Source organism: Sceloporus undulatus, chromosome 5 (genome assembly GCF_019175285.1).
Source record: "Sceloporus undulatus isolate JIND9_A2432 ecotype Alabama chromosome 5, SceUnd_v1.1, whole genome shotgun sequence".
NCBI lineage: Eukaryota > Metazoa > Chordata > Lepidosauria > Squamata > Phrynosomatidae > Sceloporus > Sceloporus undulatus.
Genome location: NC_056526.1, coordinates 116,993,621 through 117,010,543, shown reverse-complemented (window position 1 = coordinate 117,010,543; position 16,923 = coordinate 116,993,621). Strand labels below are relative to the sequence as shown.

The window sequence follows — 16,923 nt, the reverse complement described above, 5'->3', positions numbered from 1 at the left end:
GGAACTGACATTCAATAGCATCTAGAGGACTACATGTTGCTCCTTCCTGACATAGATAATAATAGTATAGGAGAACTGAAAGCAGTTCCATTTATCCTGGAACTTGAAATAGCGTGGTAATCATTTGCCATTGTTCCCTACTGAACACGATGTTTGGGTCCCAAGAAAAGAATGTGGTTTTTACTTTAACCAAACAAACAATTATATCAAACAATTATATCAAACGAACAATTATATCAGATAAGTGCTACACAACCTGAGAGCTGCATCTTGAATGATTCTTCTGCAGTGTGTGCAGTTACCATAGATTCGTAGAGTTGGAGGGGGCTTGCTTCATGGGACAATGAAGGTTGTTGTTTGTCTTCAAGTCATCCCCCCCCCCCCCCCCCCGAATTATGGTGTCCCTAAGTTGAACCTGTCACAGAGGTTTCTTGGCAGAATTTGTTCAGAAAGGGTTTACCTTTGCCTTCCTCAGAGGTTTAGAGTGTGTGACTTGCCAAGGACAGCCAGTAGGTTCCATGGCCAAATGGATTTGAACCCTGGTGTGCCAGTGGCCTAATCCAACACTCAAACCACTACCTCACACTATTGATTGTATTGTAGTGACATTTAAGCTGTATAATTAAGATCCTTTTCTTGTTGGCTTGCATGTTTATATATATATAAATAATTGGATTAAGAAAAGAAATATAACTTACTATTGTAATTAAAGAAAGCCTTCCTGTCATTTTATTAATTATTATATTCTCAAGTCATAGGAGTCAACAAAAAAATTAGACTTTCAGTTACACAGTTCTGATTATTTCAGTAGGATTTAGAATGTTCTCAGAAAGGAAAACATGCATTTAAAAAAAAAGAAGTATTTTAAAACAGATTAATTTTATGAAGTTTGATTATTAATCTTGAACTGTAAGCCATTTGATTAATAATGGCTTGATTGGAAGTACCGATTGATTCTTCAGTGGCTTCATTCATCTGGGATTACTTCATGGAAGTGTAACTTTTACTTAAGCAGGCATAGGGATCAGGGTGCCAAAAGAAATTCATGTGATGAGGCTGAGTTTTGAACTTTTCCCCTTTCTCCAGGATTTGGTGGCAGTTGTTTTCAAAAAGATGTTTTGAATCTGGTTTACCTTTGCGAGGCTTTGAATTTGCCAGAAGTTGCTCGATACTGGCAACAGGTAAGAACAAATGTAGTGGAAACTGTGCCCTAACAATATGTCACTAGTCAAACTTTTGTCTCACCTTACTAACAAGAGTCTGAATAGAATTGAAAATCAATCTATCTTGGAAGTCATCCTTCTCTCTCTCTCTCTCTCTTTAGCACATCTGTATGTGTGTGTGTGTTCTTTGTGTGTGCATGCACAGAAGAAAGTAGGTAGAGTGATGTAAATGTTTTAATATTTTAGCAGTGCTTTTGTTCATTTATTATTATATTACCATTATCATTATTAGTTTAGCAATTATGCTTTTGGATTTGAATAACATTAGCACAAAATATATTGATGGAAAATAATCCTCATTAAAATCAAAGGGGATGTTGCTGATTAGATGTACATGGCAGATCACTCTGTTCAGTTTGAGCAAACCCCTTAGGAAGCAAGTGAAGTTGATTTAGATGGAGCAAGTAGCCACAGGACTTGACATAGCAGATTAGCCCTAGTAGGAACTTTGAGGACTCAGAAAATGATTGAGGGTTCTGTCCAGTAGCAAGCTGGGTTCAAAGATGCAGTGTTGAGATTTGGCTTTGAAGAGGCTGGTGCTTGGCTGTGATGGTATTTACACCATCAGTTACTTAAGTACAGTTGATAATTGAATATCTAACCTTCATTGTGGTAGATAATCTTCCTGACATCCCCTAAATATGTTGGACTACTTCTCCTGTGATCCTCAATCATCAGGGGCATGGCTTTTGAGGATGATGAGAAGTGTAGGCCAACACATCTAGAAGAATTCTAAACTTGGACACTTTATGAAACATCTAGTATGCAAGAGCAGCTTATCTGAACTTCTTGGCCACCTTGATCACCATCATGGCTTTTTCTTATACATTTTCATCCCTTGCACATGCAATTATTTTGCTGCTGTAATACCATTCCTTGCCAAAAGAGCCTACAGAATTATTTGCTCTTGGTAGAATTGGGCTCAGAAGAAAAAAATGCATGTGGTATAAGTTAATAGAGAAAAACACACTTGTATAATTATTTTGAACTGCATACATGTTCTTGAGCCTTTGTATTTGGGTTTTTATGAATTTTCCTTATCATGAGCAGCAACAGGTAACACCCTATTATTACCAAACAAGAACACAGTATCCTGTATAATTCCGAACTTGTAGACATGTTCTTGAGCCTTTGTATCTGATTATTTTTATTCATTTTCCTTATTATGAGTAGTGATAGGTAACATCTTATGACAACCAAACAAGAACACTGTATCCTGTATTATTGCAGGTAATTGATATGAATGACTATCAGAGAAGAAGATTTGCTTCACGAATCATAGACAGCTTGTTTAACACTGTCACTGACAAGAAGATAGCTATTTTGGGATTTGCATTCAAAAAAGACACAGGCGACACAAGGTAATACAAAGTGAACTGAATTGGCAGTTGTTAAAATCACCTAAACATCTATTACCTGGACTGTTTCATGCTCTGACCCTGAAAGACTGCAATTTCTACACAAAGAAAATCTAAATTTGGTGCCTGAAATAGAAACATCTTTTTCATTCCCTTTCTAGTGTTTGTCACTTTTCCATTAACACTTTTGTTGGCTTCTCTTTGAAGTGGAGCACTTTGCATATGGCATCTGGCATTCTGCATGGGGGAGAATGTAGAGAGAGGCAGCAATATTAAAAACATAAAGTTCCTTAATGTTTCATGAGCAAAAGGTTATCATTTCTGGCTGTTGGTTCATAATAAACCTACATAATTGAATGACAAACTTTGGGAAAAGATTGGATAGAGAAAGAGATTCTCCCTGGCATCTTAATTAAGAGGATATTCACTATTTAACCACGCTTAATTGATTCAGTACTTTCATTTATTTACCCAGCAGTTGTCTCTAGCCTACAAGTGAGTTCATTGCACATTTGTAGCTGTCTGTGCAGGCAGATGTTCATCTGGTTGGTTTGTTGAACCACCAAATGATCTTGTGCTGTGAACTTCATCACAGATTTACAGTCTGTTGGAGCCAGAGAACTTCCAACTGAAAAGCTTAAGTGTGTGCTTATTTGTCATGCAAATTGAACTCACTGTGGAGCCAGGATCATTTGCTCATGTAAGCTGATGATATGAAAGCTCAGTTCTGACCCAAGTTAAAACTGAGGTTCCTTTTATGGTAATGTGAAGAGGCTCATGAGACAGAAGCAGAAAGTGAGAGAGATAACATGAAGAAGGAGAGAGATAACAAATACATTCACGCTCACTCTCTAAAGACTCTTAGCTGTCACCTGCAACTCTAACACATAGTGGCATATCAAAACCTTTTCAGTAGATCTGTTAGCGACCCACAGCAGATGAGAAGTGTATGGATTCATCAAAAAGTTTGTGGTACAGTACTGAAGTCTGTAAATAACTGCTTCTATCTCTGTCTGTCTGTCTGTCAGTCTATTTATTTTTTAGAACATTTTAGCCTGCCCTGTACTCAAAGTTATCTTGCTGGTCTATAATAAAATCATTTTGAACAGTGTAAAATATAAGACAGTAAAACAATAAAACAATAAAAATAATTCAGACATTCTAAAACATGTTAAAATGAACTATGTTAAAAGTTTACAATTAAAACAATCTAAAACCATATGTACATATGTATTGGATAATGTCAGTCCCCCCCCCCCGCTAGATTTTAATTTGGTGTGAAAATGAAACCTGCATTGATGCCAGTTGGAGAGAATGTTTCACAACTATGGTGCCAGTGCTAAAAAGACCCTCTCCGATACCTCAGACAAGGTATTTCTGCCACTGGTGGGACACTGTGGAGGGCTGCTCCACCTGCCCATTCTTCAAGATTACATCTCTGGGGAGTTTTTCAATTTTCCATGTCTTAAACCCCTGTGAGGTGAGCTGTCTTGAGAGAGTGACTGCCCCAAAAGTTAGCTGTATAGTTTAAGACCAGGATCTGGATCCACATTTCTTTCATTAAAGTACAATAATTTATCCGTTATGCAAGTAGACTGGCTACCCAGTGTGTTGTTTTGCAGCTGTAAATTTTGTAAGACTTTTTGTAAGCCTCCGCAACCCAATCCATCGGGGGGGGGGGGGGGAGACTGCAATTCCCATCAGTTCTAGCTAACCTAGCAATGGTGAGGAATGAAATGGAGCTACAATTCAGTACAGTTGCCCCTCCATTTTTGCGGGGGATCCATTCCAGGACACACACACACACACACACACACACACACACACACACACACGAAAATAGAAAGTCGCTTACATTCAAGACCCAGTGGCTTGAATGTTGGCATGCCCCCCCCCCCATTTTGTCCCCCTCTGTTTCCCACCCACAAATAGGTGAGAGATGCAGATTTGAAGTCTGCAAAAACAGGGGGGGACTGTATTGTTTGGTTCTTCTCTTATAGAACTTAACCAAATTATATGCAGTAGAACATAAATGCCCTTTCTCTTTCTTTTGGGAGTTTGATTTTATGGGCTACTTCATACATCCAGTCAAAGCTGTTGCATCAAGAAAGGAAAAAGGAGCAATAGCCATCTGACAACGTCTTTTCAAGTTTCCTTTCACCTGCAGTGGCCTCACCTCTTTTTTATGGCCTTGAGGCTAAAAGGCATGCAAATACAGTGACTCAGCAGTGAGCTTCTGCTTTACTATTTGAGCTGTTGGCCCTCTGTTAACCATTAAGATTTTCACAAGCAGCATGTGTCTTGAAACGTTTACACTGCTGAGTACAGGATGCATCATGACAGGGACAAAGGGAAAAGCAACTGAATCTGTTGGTGCATTTGTTTATATTCTTTATTTCTTAATATTTATTCTTCTTTTGGTGTTTTATGATAAGCAATGATGCTGCTTCTGTGTATGGTTCAGATTGTCATGGAAATGAAATGATTTCCTTTGAAGAAAACAAATGCACAATCTATTTCCTGAGGAGTATAGTTTTTTATAGCCATATTTGTAGCTTCCATGAGCAGCTCTTTTTTGAAACTAGCAAGCATACTGGTGGGGCTTCATCTTCTAGCTTTACAGTAAAATCTGGGTGTGTTTACTCAGAAATACTTCCTGTTATTGTCTACCTCCTGCCCCCCTGTATCCCAAATGTCATCTTGTGATTACTGAGTGTAATGAATTCATCAATATTAACTTTATCTCATGGTGGCTTACCAATAAAAAGCTGTTCAATTTTTTCTTAGAGAATCTTCCAGCATCTACATCAGCAAGTATTTAATGGATGAAGGTGCAAAACTTCATATCTATGACCCCAAAGTGCTACGGGAACAAATCATTCTGGATCTTTCTCACCCAGGTGTATCTGAGGATGATCAAGGTGAATGGGGTTTGCTGTTGCTATATTTCTCCAGCTCTGAGAATATAAACCAGTCTATATTTATTGAAAAGTATTGTTAGGACAATTTAAAGGGCAGAAGCTGTTGGCCTGCCAAATATTCTGGTCTACAGTTCCCATCATTCTCACCCAGCATGGCTGCTGTTAATGGATTGCAAGAATTGTAACTTAAAACATCTGAAGGCCAAAGATTCCTCCCACTCTCGAACTAAGTAAAATGTCAGAATACCAGCAAAACAGAAACCATACAGTAAAAGGCATTTTGGTGGGGGAAACACCTTGGTAAAAGTGTCTAAAAACCAGAAAGAGGAATACTGAACTGCTTGGAACAGGGAATTCTGCAGAACTGGGTCAGTTGTTTGGAAAGTCTGCTCTTACAGTTACCAGCTTTAATACCTAAATAGATTGGGACATTGCCCTAAAAAAAAAAAACAAGGGGTGGGAATCATGCAGCCTGTGAGCCATGTGGGCTTCCTGGGACACCATTCAGTCCCCTCTTCTGATTTTTTCTTTGACGGAAAACTGAGGCTGCATCCACACTACAGAATTAATGCAGTTTGACACCGCTTTAAGTACCATGACTCCATGCTATGTAATTCTAGGAATTGTAGTTTGTTGTGGCACAATAAACCACAGTGCCTAGAATTCCATTGAATGGAGCTATAGCTGTTAAAATGGTATCAAACTTCATTAATTCAGTAGTGCGGATGCAGCCCGAGAATTGTAGTTTCTGGAAGCTTCCAGGAGTTGCAGTTATCCTTTGTAACCAAGCACAGCTGCCCGCAAATCTTCCAAAATGGTTTTTGCAAATCTAGAAATGGACTTTCAGCCATTTCAGGTTTTATTTTGGTGGCCTGATATGGGTCGTGGCAGGTTGAGGTGGAAAACTGCCCCCAAAGCACTGGAATTTCCACATTGGTTTGGGGCTAGCTAGAATTGTATGTATATTGTAATATTATGAGAGTTGGAAAAAGTGCTCAAAAATCAAGAATATAAAATTAAGTTCCTTGGGGATAGGTGGCGCCATTGGTTTTTAAAGCAAGTTCCTAACCATTATTACCATAATATTATGATTTGTATGCCTAATGCCTGCTGAAATATCTGAAGTCCAAGCAGTTCAGTAGATTTTCTAGGGGTTGGGAGTTTTGTACCCCTGCATTGTTTCTCCTTACAGAACCAGAATTTTTGAAACCTAAGTGCATTAGACATGTGTTATTTTTATTTAGTTTTTCTTGTTGCAGTTTTATAAGTGTGGAATACATAAAATCCTGTTGAAGGTTCTTCCTCGAATTGTTATAGTAGAAAGAACAACACAAAAAGCTCCTGAAGACAAAGGAGAACAGGGCAAGGCATGAGCCAGCAAACTCCTATTTCTTTTTAAAAAGACAGTTGTGCCAATGGCTTTAAACTGATATCAGCAGGACTTTTATGCTGAACTTTGGCTAGATGGCATTTGAATGTATTATTTTTCTTTTAAACTTTCACTAGTTTCTCGACTGGTTACCATAAGTACAGATCCCTATGAAGCATGTGATGGAGCCCATGCCCTTGTTATCTGCACAGAGTGGGATATGTTTAAGGTAAATAAAATGGATTACAGAAAAAAATATGAAAAAATGTGTTTTCACTGTTGTTACTGAACGAGTCTCTGGCGTCACTTGCAGGAGCTGGATTATGAGCGCATTCACAAAAAAATGCTGAAGCCAGCATTCATCTTTGATGGCAGGCGAGTCCTTGATGATCTTCATAATGAACTGCAAGTCATTGGCTTCCAGGTAAATATTTCATTTTGTTCACTCACTGATTGATAATACGATCCTTCATAGACACATAGACTTTGTCAATGCAGGAATCTACAGTTAAAGCATCCCTAACACATGGCCATCCAACATCTGCTTAAAAATATCCAGGGAAGAAGAGTTCACTATCTTCCAAGGCAGGCTGTCAAATTGTCAAACAGATCTTACCATCACAATGTTCCTTCTGATGTTTAGTTGGAATTTCTTTTAATTTAAATCCATTTGTTTATGTCCTCTGCTTTGTCCAGCAGAAAACAAGCTTGTTCCATCTTCCATGTGGCAGCCCTTCAGCTATTTAAGGACTGCTGTTATGTCACCTCTCAGCCTTTTCTTCATGCTAAACATACAGCGCACCCGCGTTATACATAGGTGCGCCTTATACAGCTTTCAGCATATGCTGAAAGCCATGCTGGAAAAAGCCTGGAAGAAGTAATGGAGCGTGCGTGCCGCAGGCACAAACCCCATTATTTCTAATGGAACTCCAGCATACGCTGGATTTTCCTTATGCAGCGGAGTCAGAAACGGATCCCTTGCGTAAGGGAAGGGCCCACTGTACTAATGTCCCTCAGCTGTTCCGCATAGCATTTTGTATGAAGACTTTACCATCTATAGAAAAGTGTGTTCTGTGACTAACCTGTTTAATTTGTTTGTTCTCTTTAGATTGAAACAATCGGAAAGAAGGTATCAGCAAAAAGAATTCCATTTGCATCTTCATCTGATATACCAAAGTTTAGCCTGCAAGATCCTCCACTCAAGAAGCCAAGAGTATAAGTTTTAATTAGTATGTAAGGATTGTAACAAATCACGCCATGTGAGCATGATTCAAATGGGAAAAAATGGGCATATCTCTGAGCAAAGTTAAGCACTGAAGTACTTTTTTATTTCAGTGGGAGAAATAAGGCATATGATCAAATGCCCCACACTGAAATCAAGGGAACTAAATAGTGTTTAATTCTGGCTAGGTTGTGCTCATTATTTCCTAACAATTTAGACAACGTTACATGAGTAGTGCAATTGTATCTGGGACATTTCAATCCAGAATTTATTTTATAATCTCTATTTTTATATTATTGGAATTTCGATCTTTGAAGTAAAAACCTGTACAGTCAGTTGATTTTCATAATGATTTTTATATTAAAAAAACCACCATTCACTTCAGACTTCAAGATTTCTACCATAACAGGTTTACCAACTGCACTTTAGATTTTTATGACATGTTTTCAAATTCTAAAAAAATCAAGGATTTCCCTGTTGTTTTTTCTATTCTTATACTACGAAACATTATTCATGGAATTTTTGATTCTTGTTGCAGTGTGGGGAATTTATTGAAGGATCAGTTCTTATAATAAGTGAATGCCAGAGGTTAATGGTGTGTTTGAAGTTACTAGTGTGAAAAGCAGTCAAACGCAAGCTGGTCCTCAATTTCTTTTATGCTGCTAGCATAAAGTTACATTCCAGGTTAAGGAAGACTCACTTTATGTTCTAGTAAATAAAAAACTCTCTCACTTTGAGATAAATGATTCCACTAACAATGGGACAAGCTGATCTGAACTAAACTCAGTGAGAGCATCCTTCAACAGCTTGGTAATATTGGGGATTGGGGGAGCACCTCAGTCTTACAAATGATCTTGTACCCCTTTTCTCTCCTGGGTAATTTTGGGATTTAGCTGCCTTCTAGAAGAAGTGAGAGCATTTAGCTCATCCTGCTACTTTTCCATTGAGGAGGAGGAGGCTAGCTGCTTCTTCACTGTGCTTCAGCTTCACTCCCAACACAATGTTGACAAGCAGAAGCAGCTAGTTCTTGAAGCTCTGGCTTAATGCCACTGACTTTCCTTCTCCTCAAGGGCAAGGTAAGTGGGTAAAATGCCAGATACTTGATCAAATTGTCAGCTGGAAGGTATAATTGATACTTTGGCAGGGAGAACCATCACGTCCCCAATGTTAGTGTCTGTACTTCTGATGTCTTCTGGCCCACAGCAGGCGGCTAGGATAGAAATCTGGTCTGGCAGCCTAAACCAGCCCTCCTCTTCATTCTAGTGTACAGGTTTGTTCCTTATCATTACTTTAGTATATTAACAGTGCAATACAATCTTGTCTGTTTCGAGCTATGTCCCAATGCAGTCACTGGGACTTAAAGCCAAGTAAATGGATATAGGATTGACGTCTAAAACAACATAACTTGGGGAATTAAGATTAAGTCATTTTCCAAGTTTCTATAGTGATTCTGAAACATTAGTCTTAGCCACCTTATTACATGCTTCCTCATTTTGCTCTCTTTGCCAAGGTATGCCCAGTATGTCTTTTTCAAATGGTAGGCTTCACTAGAACTGTCATGGTTAGTGCAAAGGGATGAGTTCCCGCTTCTCTGCTACTAGGATACTGGGCCAGAAACTGGCATTCCAATGAGTGCAATGTGAATGAGTAAGTAACCCTCACCTCATCATTTGCTATGCTGCCTAGGGCTGTTAGGAGTTGCAGTCCACATGTTCCCCAAAAAACAAATATAGATGTTTAACATCAAAACTTTGAATGAATGGAATAATGCCATATTTAGGACCACCACACAAACCCTGTATTACCAATGCTATCTTGAAGCTCTGAGTTAATGTGCAAGAATTTTACAACAGCAAAACTGTCATATTAATCAGGTTGCTACCTCATTATGATTACAAAAATAATTTTCTATGCTCATTGGTACGAATCTTCTATTTTGTTTAACATTACCTTTTCTCTTGTATTGATAAGTCAGTTCAATTAAAATCCTTTTGAGATAATAATTTGCACTGCCTTGGGTTTTGTAATAAGCTGAGTAACCAAAGCCACAGTGTTGTTCCTCCTCTGTTGTGCCTAGAAAAGGATTGGTTCTGTAATACAATAAATAGCATTAATATTGCCAATGTATCATAGGCTTTTAAAGGACATTGTCTCGTCTGGGGGTGAATTAGCACTGCGTTTAGTACAGAGCTGTTAAATACAATGTTGCAGTGGTTCACCTAATGCAGAGTGGGCAATTGGAGGTCCTCCAAATATTGAACTGCAGCTCCCATTAGACCTCATCGTTGTCTAGGCTAGCAAGGGCTGACAGACTTACAGTTCACCACTGAAGGGTCATGTTTTGCTTATCTCTGATCTAAGATATTTCAGCTTTCCCACCAAACAATTTTAGGAGAATATTAAGAGAAACAAAAACCTGCAGTGGAATTCTTTGTTCTTTAAAAAATGGGAAACCAGGTGTAATTAATTTTTTTTATATACCGCTATTCCAAAGATCATAGCGGTGAACAGCAAGTAAGCTAATTAGCAAGTAAGCAAACACGTAAAAATGTGTAAAACATGTAGAAAAACACAGTGCTTTTAAAAAACAGTCAAGGGTTATGAAGCAGACCTATTCCTTTTTGGACTGATCTGAAACCCTCTGCTGGGGGCAACAAGTATTATTTTTTTAGTTACCATATATATTTGTCTATAAGTTGACTTCATGTATAAGTCGAGGGTAGTTTTGAGGGTCAAAATTATAGATTTTGATATGACCCCTGGATAAGTCAAGGGTAAAACTTAGAGGCATGTAACAAAAGATGTAAAGGACAAAGCAAAGTAAAAGATACCAAAGAAAATTCTGGTTAAAAAAAAAACCCTGATGTACATGCACAAATCTCTTATTCGTATCCTTCAGTGTCCACTTGTTCTTGATATTCCTTTGAGGTGAAGCACTGAAGAGCTGCCACTGCTGCCATTTCCCCACTAAGACATTTGAAAAAGTCAAAAGCGGTGCCCAATGGAGACAGTAAATGGGGCCAATAGGTTTTTTTAGGTGTTCCTGGGATGGACTAAACATTTTTTTTACTCTACTCAGAGGAGGGGCTGGTTCCTTTTGTGATAGGAATTAAAGTACTGTACTTATTTTGACCCCCAGATAAGTTGACCAGGTTTTTTTGGAGTCAACCTTTTGACTAATATTTCTAGACTTATATATGAGTATATACAGCAGTTGTGAATGTATAAGACCTCGTCATGAACATAAAAGGACTGAATCTTGGATTCATTATCACCTAGGAATATGCCAACAATGGGAAGGAACAATCTCCACTATTTTCTATCTTCCATGCTGTGCTTGGGAGATTTTCAAGTGATACAGTAGAGGATAAATCAGTGCTACTCCCTCTGCCCATTCCACCAGTAGAAATATTGCATTAGATTGTAATAGTTCCATGGAGAGGTGGAACCCTTTGATTTGTGAGATGCAAATACCTCATCCAAACATTACTTTTTTATTCAGCATTGTGAAAGAAGATGGAGATTGTTTTCTCATAGCAAAGGCATGGTTGAATATCAACAAGGGTGAATAGTCAAGTTTTCCTCTGTAATTCTTGTCTGTGCATTCAGTTCATGAAAGGACATGGTCACTTTATAGCTTCAATAATGTGTCAGCATCAGGATAACATTAGGTAGAAATTTCTGCATGGATAATACATCATATGAAGAGTTCCTGTGATATTTAAATGGAACTTGGCATTGGGACAGAACAGAGAAATACCACAGTGCTGTGCCTTTTTTCGAAACAGTTGCTGCAAATAAATGATCCCAAAGGAAGATTAGTCCTATGTATGGTCCTATATCCATGTATGAATTACCTCTGACTCTCAGTCTACTGATGGTACGCAAACACTTGCCTCTGTTACTGTCAGGTGAACTTCTTAGCAGTGAACAACTGTCCTACCTAGTCCTACTCTAAGCTTGAAAGTACAGTCGGCCCTTCTTATACACAGATTTTTTTATACACGGATTCAAGCATACACGGTTTGAAAATGTTCAAAAAAGTATAAATTTCAAATATCAAACCTTGATTTTCCATTTTTTATAAGGGACACCATTTTGCTATGCCATATTTAATGGCACTTGAGCATACATAGATTTTGTTATCCACGGGGGATCTTGGAACCAAATCCCAGCGTATAACAAGGGTCCACTGTATTTGCCTTTGCCAGCACAGCTGTTAATCTCTTCCTGCAGCTGCTGTCCATCACCTTTCTTATAGCTTAAAGGCGTTTAAACAATGAAATACATGTTAACATTTTAAAACTATATTTGAACATGTAAAAGTAACAGAACACTGAATATTTCAAGGCTAGGTTTAATTTTGATCAATCAATACAAGCTTTTTTGAATGCCCAGTCCTTACTCAGTTTGCAATACAACCATCTGGAATACTATCCATTAAAAGCTGTAGAATTCATCCTATGGGCATTTCAACATTTCAGATGTCTTTTGTCTTCCTTTTCTGTATTAAATTTTTCAAGAAGAATTCACCTGTGCAAACAAAGACATTGCACATCAGCAAACATCTGGAACTGTACAAAACTACTGAGTGCAGCACTGGCTCTTTAGCACTGCAAGGTGGGTCAAATGAAAGACGCCACACATCTAAACAGTTTCTTCATTTTTAACTGAAATTAAGCCCCATCTGAAGCTCAAGCTGCAATCTTATATATCCCTATTTGGAAAGTGGAAGCCACTCAAAGTTTTAGGCAGCAGAAAATCAAAAGCCATAATTTTCTAGCCCTTCATATGGCTAATCCTATCAATATTTTTGAAAGCAATACACATTGATTTTAATGGACCTGCAAGCTAAGATTCCTATATCTTTGCCTAAATGATTAAAACATTGTGTGGATAAGGGGAGTTGGCACCTATCACTCATCCACAAAGCACTGCAATGAACACAGTAGCTACATTTGCTGATTCTTTTCAGTTGTCATTTGGTTCAGTTTAATTTACAGAAGTGGAACTAGAAGTAAAAACTATCTGGAGGGGCATGTTCCCCTCCCTCCAGTTTACGAGTATCCATAATACACTACATGTTTTTACCTGCTTTGTATGAAGAACGCACAAGAGGCCCACTAGCTGTGTAGTGAAATCCAAGGTCATTTCCTACTTTTTCCCAGTATTTAAACTTCTCAGGACTAATATATTCTTCAACCTGAATAGACAAATTCATTTTGATCACAATTCAGAAGTGCTTTTTGTCAAGGCGTAATAAATATAAACTACAACAGCCTCAACTATTAAGCTAAGAAGATGCCTAGATCTATAATGCCTTATATTCATCCCTCTTACTTTTCCACATTATTGTACTACTACAAGATTATTGTAGTGCTACAATTACTTCAAGCTAAAATTGAAATGGCTTTAATAGGTATAGTTGCCAACTGATGTACACAAGATGCTCAGCATTGTAAAGGTACAAAATATTTTAATTGTAGCACAAAAGCCAAGAAAACAGTCTTAGAGTAAGGGCCCAAACACACAGGCCAAAATAAAGCTGCTTCGGGTCACTTTGGAAGTATGCTGTTTAAATGACACACGCATCCTAAGAGGCTGGAAGCCATGCCAAAGCCACGCTCTAGTCCTAAGGATGAGCACACCTTTGGTGCAGCTTCTGGCCTCTTAAGATGCGTGCATCATTTAAACAGCATACCCCCAAAGTGACCTGAAGCAGCTTTATTTTGGCCTGTCTGTTCAGGCCCTAAGTCTCTATCAGCTTTGTGCACCTGGATCCTGTCATTCCCCCCATCCTTGAAAGAAGTGTTCCAGTTCTCAGGTTGGATGAGGACTGTTGACAAACATCCTCTTTTCAAATATTGCCACAGATTGTCAATGAGACTGAGGTTTTAGCTGGACCGCTTCAAGATTTCAAGTTCTTATTTGTAATGCACTCCAGTGTTACTTTGCAGTGTATTCAGGGACTCTCTCCTGCTGAGGTGAACATCTGTTCCAGGTCCCTTACAGCCTGAAATAGGCCTTCCTCTAGAATTGTCCTGTACAGTATTTGGCTCCATCATGCACCCAGTTGTGACCAGTTTCCCAATGCCCGCAAAGGAAAAGCATCCTTTCATAGTTTTTTGTGGGTTTTTCAGGCTATGTGGCCATGAAAGAAACTCTGCTAGAACATGGCCACATAGCCAGAAAACCCCACAAAAAACTATGGATGCCGGCCATGAAAGCATCCTTACAACTTGCTGCTACCACCATGCTTCACCATAGGGGACAATGGTTTCAGGGCAATCAGCACTATTTGCAGTTTTTATGTATGATTATGAAAGCTGGGCTGTGAAAAGTCTGATAGGAAGAGAATCAACTTATTTGAGATGTGGTGCTGGGGAAGAGTTCTGTGGATACCCTGGACTGCCAAAAGGACAAGTAAATGGGTCCTAGAACAAATTAGGCCAGATTCTTCCTGGCAAATGCCAGCTTAGTTTTGTTTAGCTTTTTGGCAACAACAAAAAACATTTTCACAGGGTTAAGTATCTTGTGAACATCACATGGTGCCAATGCCAATTCAATCTTTTTCAGTTCCAGGTTGTAAAACAACAAAATGTGGAACTCCCAGCAGCCCTAGCCAGCACACTCGATGGTGAGGACTGATGGGAATTGCAATCTAACAACATCTGGAAAGTCATAAATCTCCCTTCCCCCAGTATAAGGTAGAATACTCTCACTGATGCTCTCTGCAAGCTAGGTGCTGTTGGGGTGGTGTGTTCCTTCCAAGTCTTGCAACCCGAGCAAATTCCCAGCCTCATCACCCTTTCGTACTAGGCCCAAATCTTCTTAGAAAGAAATCCAGCGATAAATGTACACAGATCTTGCAATAAAGCGCTTCATTTGTTCTAGGATGTCACATGGAATGAACAACTGGTACAGGCATTTCCCAAGTGAACAATAAGCTTCCAATCTGGAAAGAGTGCTAACTTTAAAACTTAAATACATTTCAAGTATAATCATAAATACTTGCCTTTAAATGGCGCTTTGTTGGTTGCATGTATTGTCCCAAGGTCAGACAATCTACATCTGCCTCACGTAGTACTATAAAACAGACAAATAACTTTAATAAGTGACAGAAACAGCATTGTGCTGTCTACAAATACACCTACCTCACTGACTTCATTAGATCATGCTTTCAAGTAATATATTTAAGATCAATATCTGTAGACTTAAAACATTTGTATGTTCTTTAGATTCAAAGTTTGACCCACGATCAGTGGGTTTCAGAAGAGTTTAAAGTATTGTTTTTGAAAAGACTAAGCCTCAATAGTTGCATTCACACAGCTGTCATGTGACCACTGAGTCGCAGAATCAACCATTAAACTTGGTCTTTACTATGTGAATCTTGTGCACCCATAATCCTTACTTACATTTCAGTGTGGCGTATACTTGCTCATCGGTTTCACCCAAACCAAGCATGATGGATGTTTTAGAAATTACATCAGGCTGAACCTTCTTAGCATGCTTCAAAACACATAGGGACTGGTCAAAGTTAGCTCGAGGATCACGAACTTTTCTTTAAGAACAAGAACAGTATTAAACATTTTGAGTGTAAAAAAAGTGGAACTTGTTTCTAAAAGCCTACTGGATCCAAACACTAAAACTAAGGAAGAACACAAATCAATAGTACTTCCAATATTCAGGGTAACTAGTTTGTCTGACTTGACTAAGAAGATTGTTTTAGTAGTAAATGACTCTTATCTACACAAACAGAAAAAATGTCTTAGTGTGAATAACTAATACACACAACTTTATCTGTGACAAATTGATGAACAGTAAGGCTGGAATCCAGTTTGCACAACTCTTTCCCCAACCTTGGTCCTTCTGTACATTCAGAACTACAACTCCCATCAGCTCCATGTCACATAACAAATGCTCAGGTATGATGGAGTTGGGGGCCAAAACACTTTGAAACTCAAGTTACAAAAGGCTGACCTAGCAGGTTATAAGCTTCTTAAAGAACTAGATGTTTACCAAACAATAGACAGAAATACAAATCGCTATTGTGTTGGAAGACACAGGAAATTGGCAAAAATCAAATCCTCTATTAAATATAATAAGCAGGATCAGTTTTGAAAGGAGAATTGTTAGATTCATTACCAGGCCAATTAGCAAAAGTGTGGATTTTAGCAGTAATAAGTAACTGGCAGGAACCCCCATTATGACAAAAATCTGAGAAATTTGGTTATATGAAGTAATAGTACAAGGAATTTAAAATGTCTAAACAGTATAATTGCCCTGATAAAGCAGTCATGTTCTATGAGTACAGAAACATTAAGTAGGCAGACCAAGTGTTCAGACCACTGTATCACACAGAAACCAAGAGACAAATGGAAATCCATTTAAGGATTTCCTGTTAGGCCTTTTAAAAGCAGAAAATGCTTCAATAGTGATGCAAAGTAAATCACTATCCTATCCCTAATAGGTTCCTTTCAAATTCAGAAATCCCTAGTTATCAAATGTTAAAGCAAATAAATTAAAGCCTTATAAGGACTTATGCTTTATAATTTTTATCTGTATATGTATATATACCACCTTTCATCACCTCTGTAATTCTGGAACTGTTTCCACATTGTGGGCATACACATCTAGTCCTGACAGAGCAACTTCTTCCACTGCTTTCAGATCCCCTCGGAAATCAGGAGTTAAGCATTCCACTAGAATTTTGGGATTTCTGAGAAAAATGATTAGAAAACAAAAATGCATGACAGTCAGGAAAAATGCAATGGCAATCTTTTTAAAATGTTGATAAATTTAAATTTACTGATATTTGCACTTACATTTT

General features: G+C 38.3%; 2 protein-coding genes across 6 annotated transcripts in view; one reads left to right on the top strand and one right to left on the bottom strand.

The window, feature by feature from the left end:
- Positions 1 to 10,096, top strand: part of UGDH (UDP-glucose 6-dehydrogenase) — a 29,217-nt gene extending 19,121 nt beyond the window's left edge. For all 5 annotated transcript variants that reach the window (XM_042469088.1, XM_042469086.1, XM_042469089.1 and 2 more), the window contains 6 exons: positions 1,087 to 1,181; positions 2,454 to 2,584; positions 5,369 to 5,502; positions 7,009 to 7,100; positions 7,185 to 7,295; positions 7,980 to 10,096. In XM_042469088.1, coding sequence (XP_042325022.1) covers positions 1,087 to 1,181; positions 2,454 to 2,584; positions 5,369 to 5,502; positions 7,009 to 7,100; positions 7,185 to 7,295; positions 7,980 to 8,090 — 674 coding nt within the window. In that variant the 3' untranslated portion in view covers positions 8,091 to 10,096. The remainder of the gene's footprint in view (positions 1 to 1,086; positions 1,182 to 2,453; positions 2,585 to 5,368; positions 5,503 to 7,008; positions 7,101 to 7,184; positions 7,296 to 7,979) is intronic.
- Positions 10,097 to 12,297: 2,201 nt separating this feature from the next.
- Positions 12,298 to 16,923, bottom strand: part of LIAS (lipoic acid synthetase) — a 12,066-nt gene continuing 7,440 nt past the window's right edge. The window contains exons 7-11 of the mRNA XM_042469093.1: positions 16,684 to 16,816; positions 15,509 to 15,654; positions 15,109 to 15,179; positions 13,185 to 13,296; positions 12,298 to 12,626 (exon numbers count right to left, since the gene is read on the bottom strand). Of these exons, the coding sequence (XP_042325027.1) occupies positions 12,574 to 12,626; positions 13,185 to 13,296; positions 15,109 to 15,179; positions 15,509 to 15,654; positions 16,684 to 16,816 (515 nt within the window). The 3' untranslated portion in view covers positions 12,298 to 12,573. The remainder of the gene's footprint in view (positions 12,627 to 13,184; positions 13,297 to 15,108; positions 15,180 to 15,508; positions 15,655 to 16,683; positions 16,817 to 16,923) is intronic.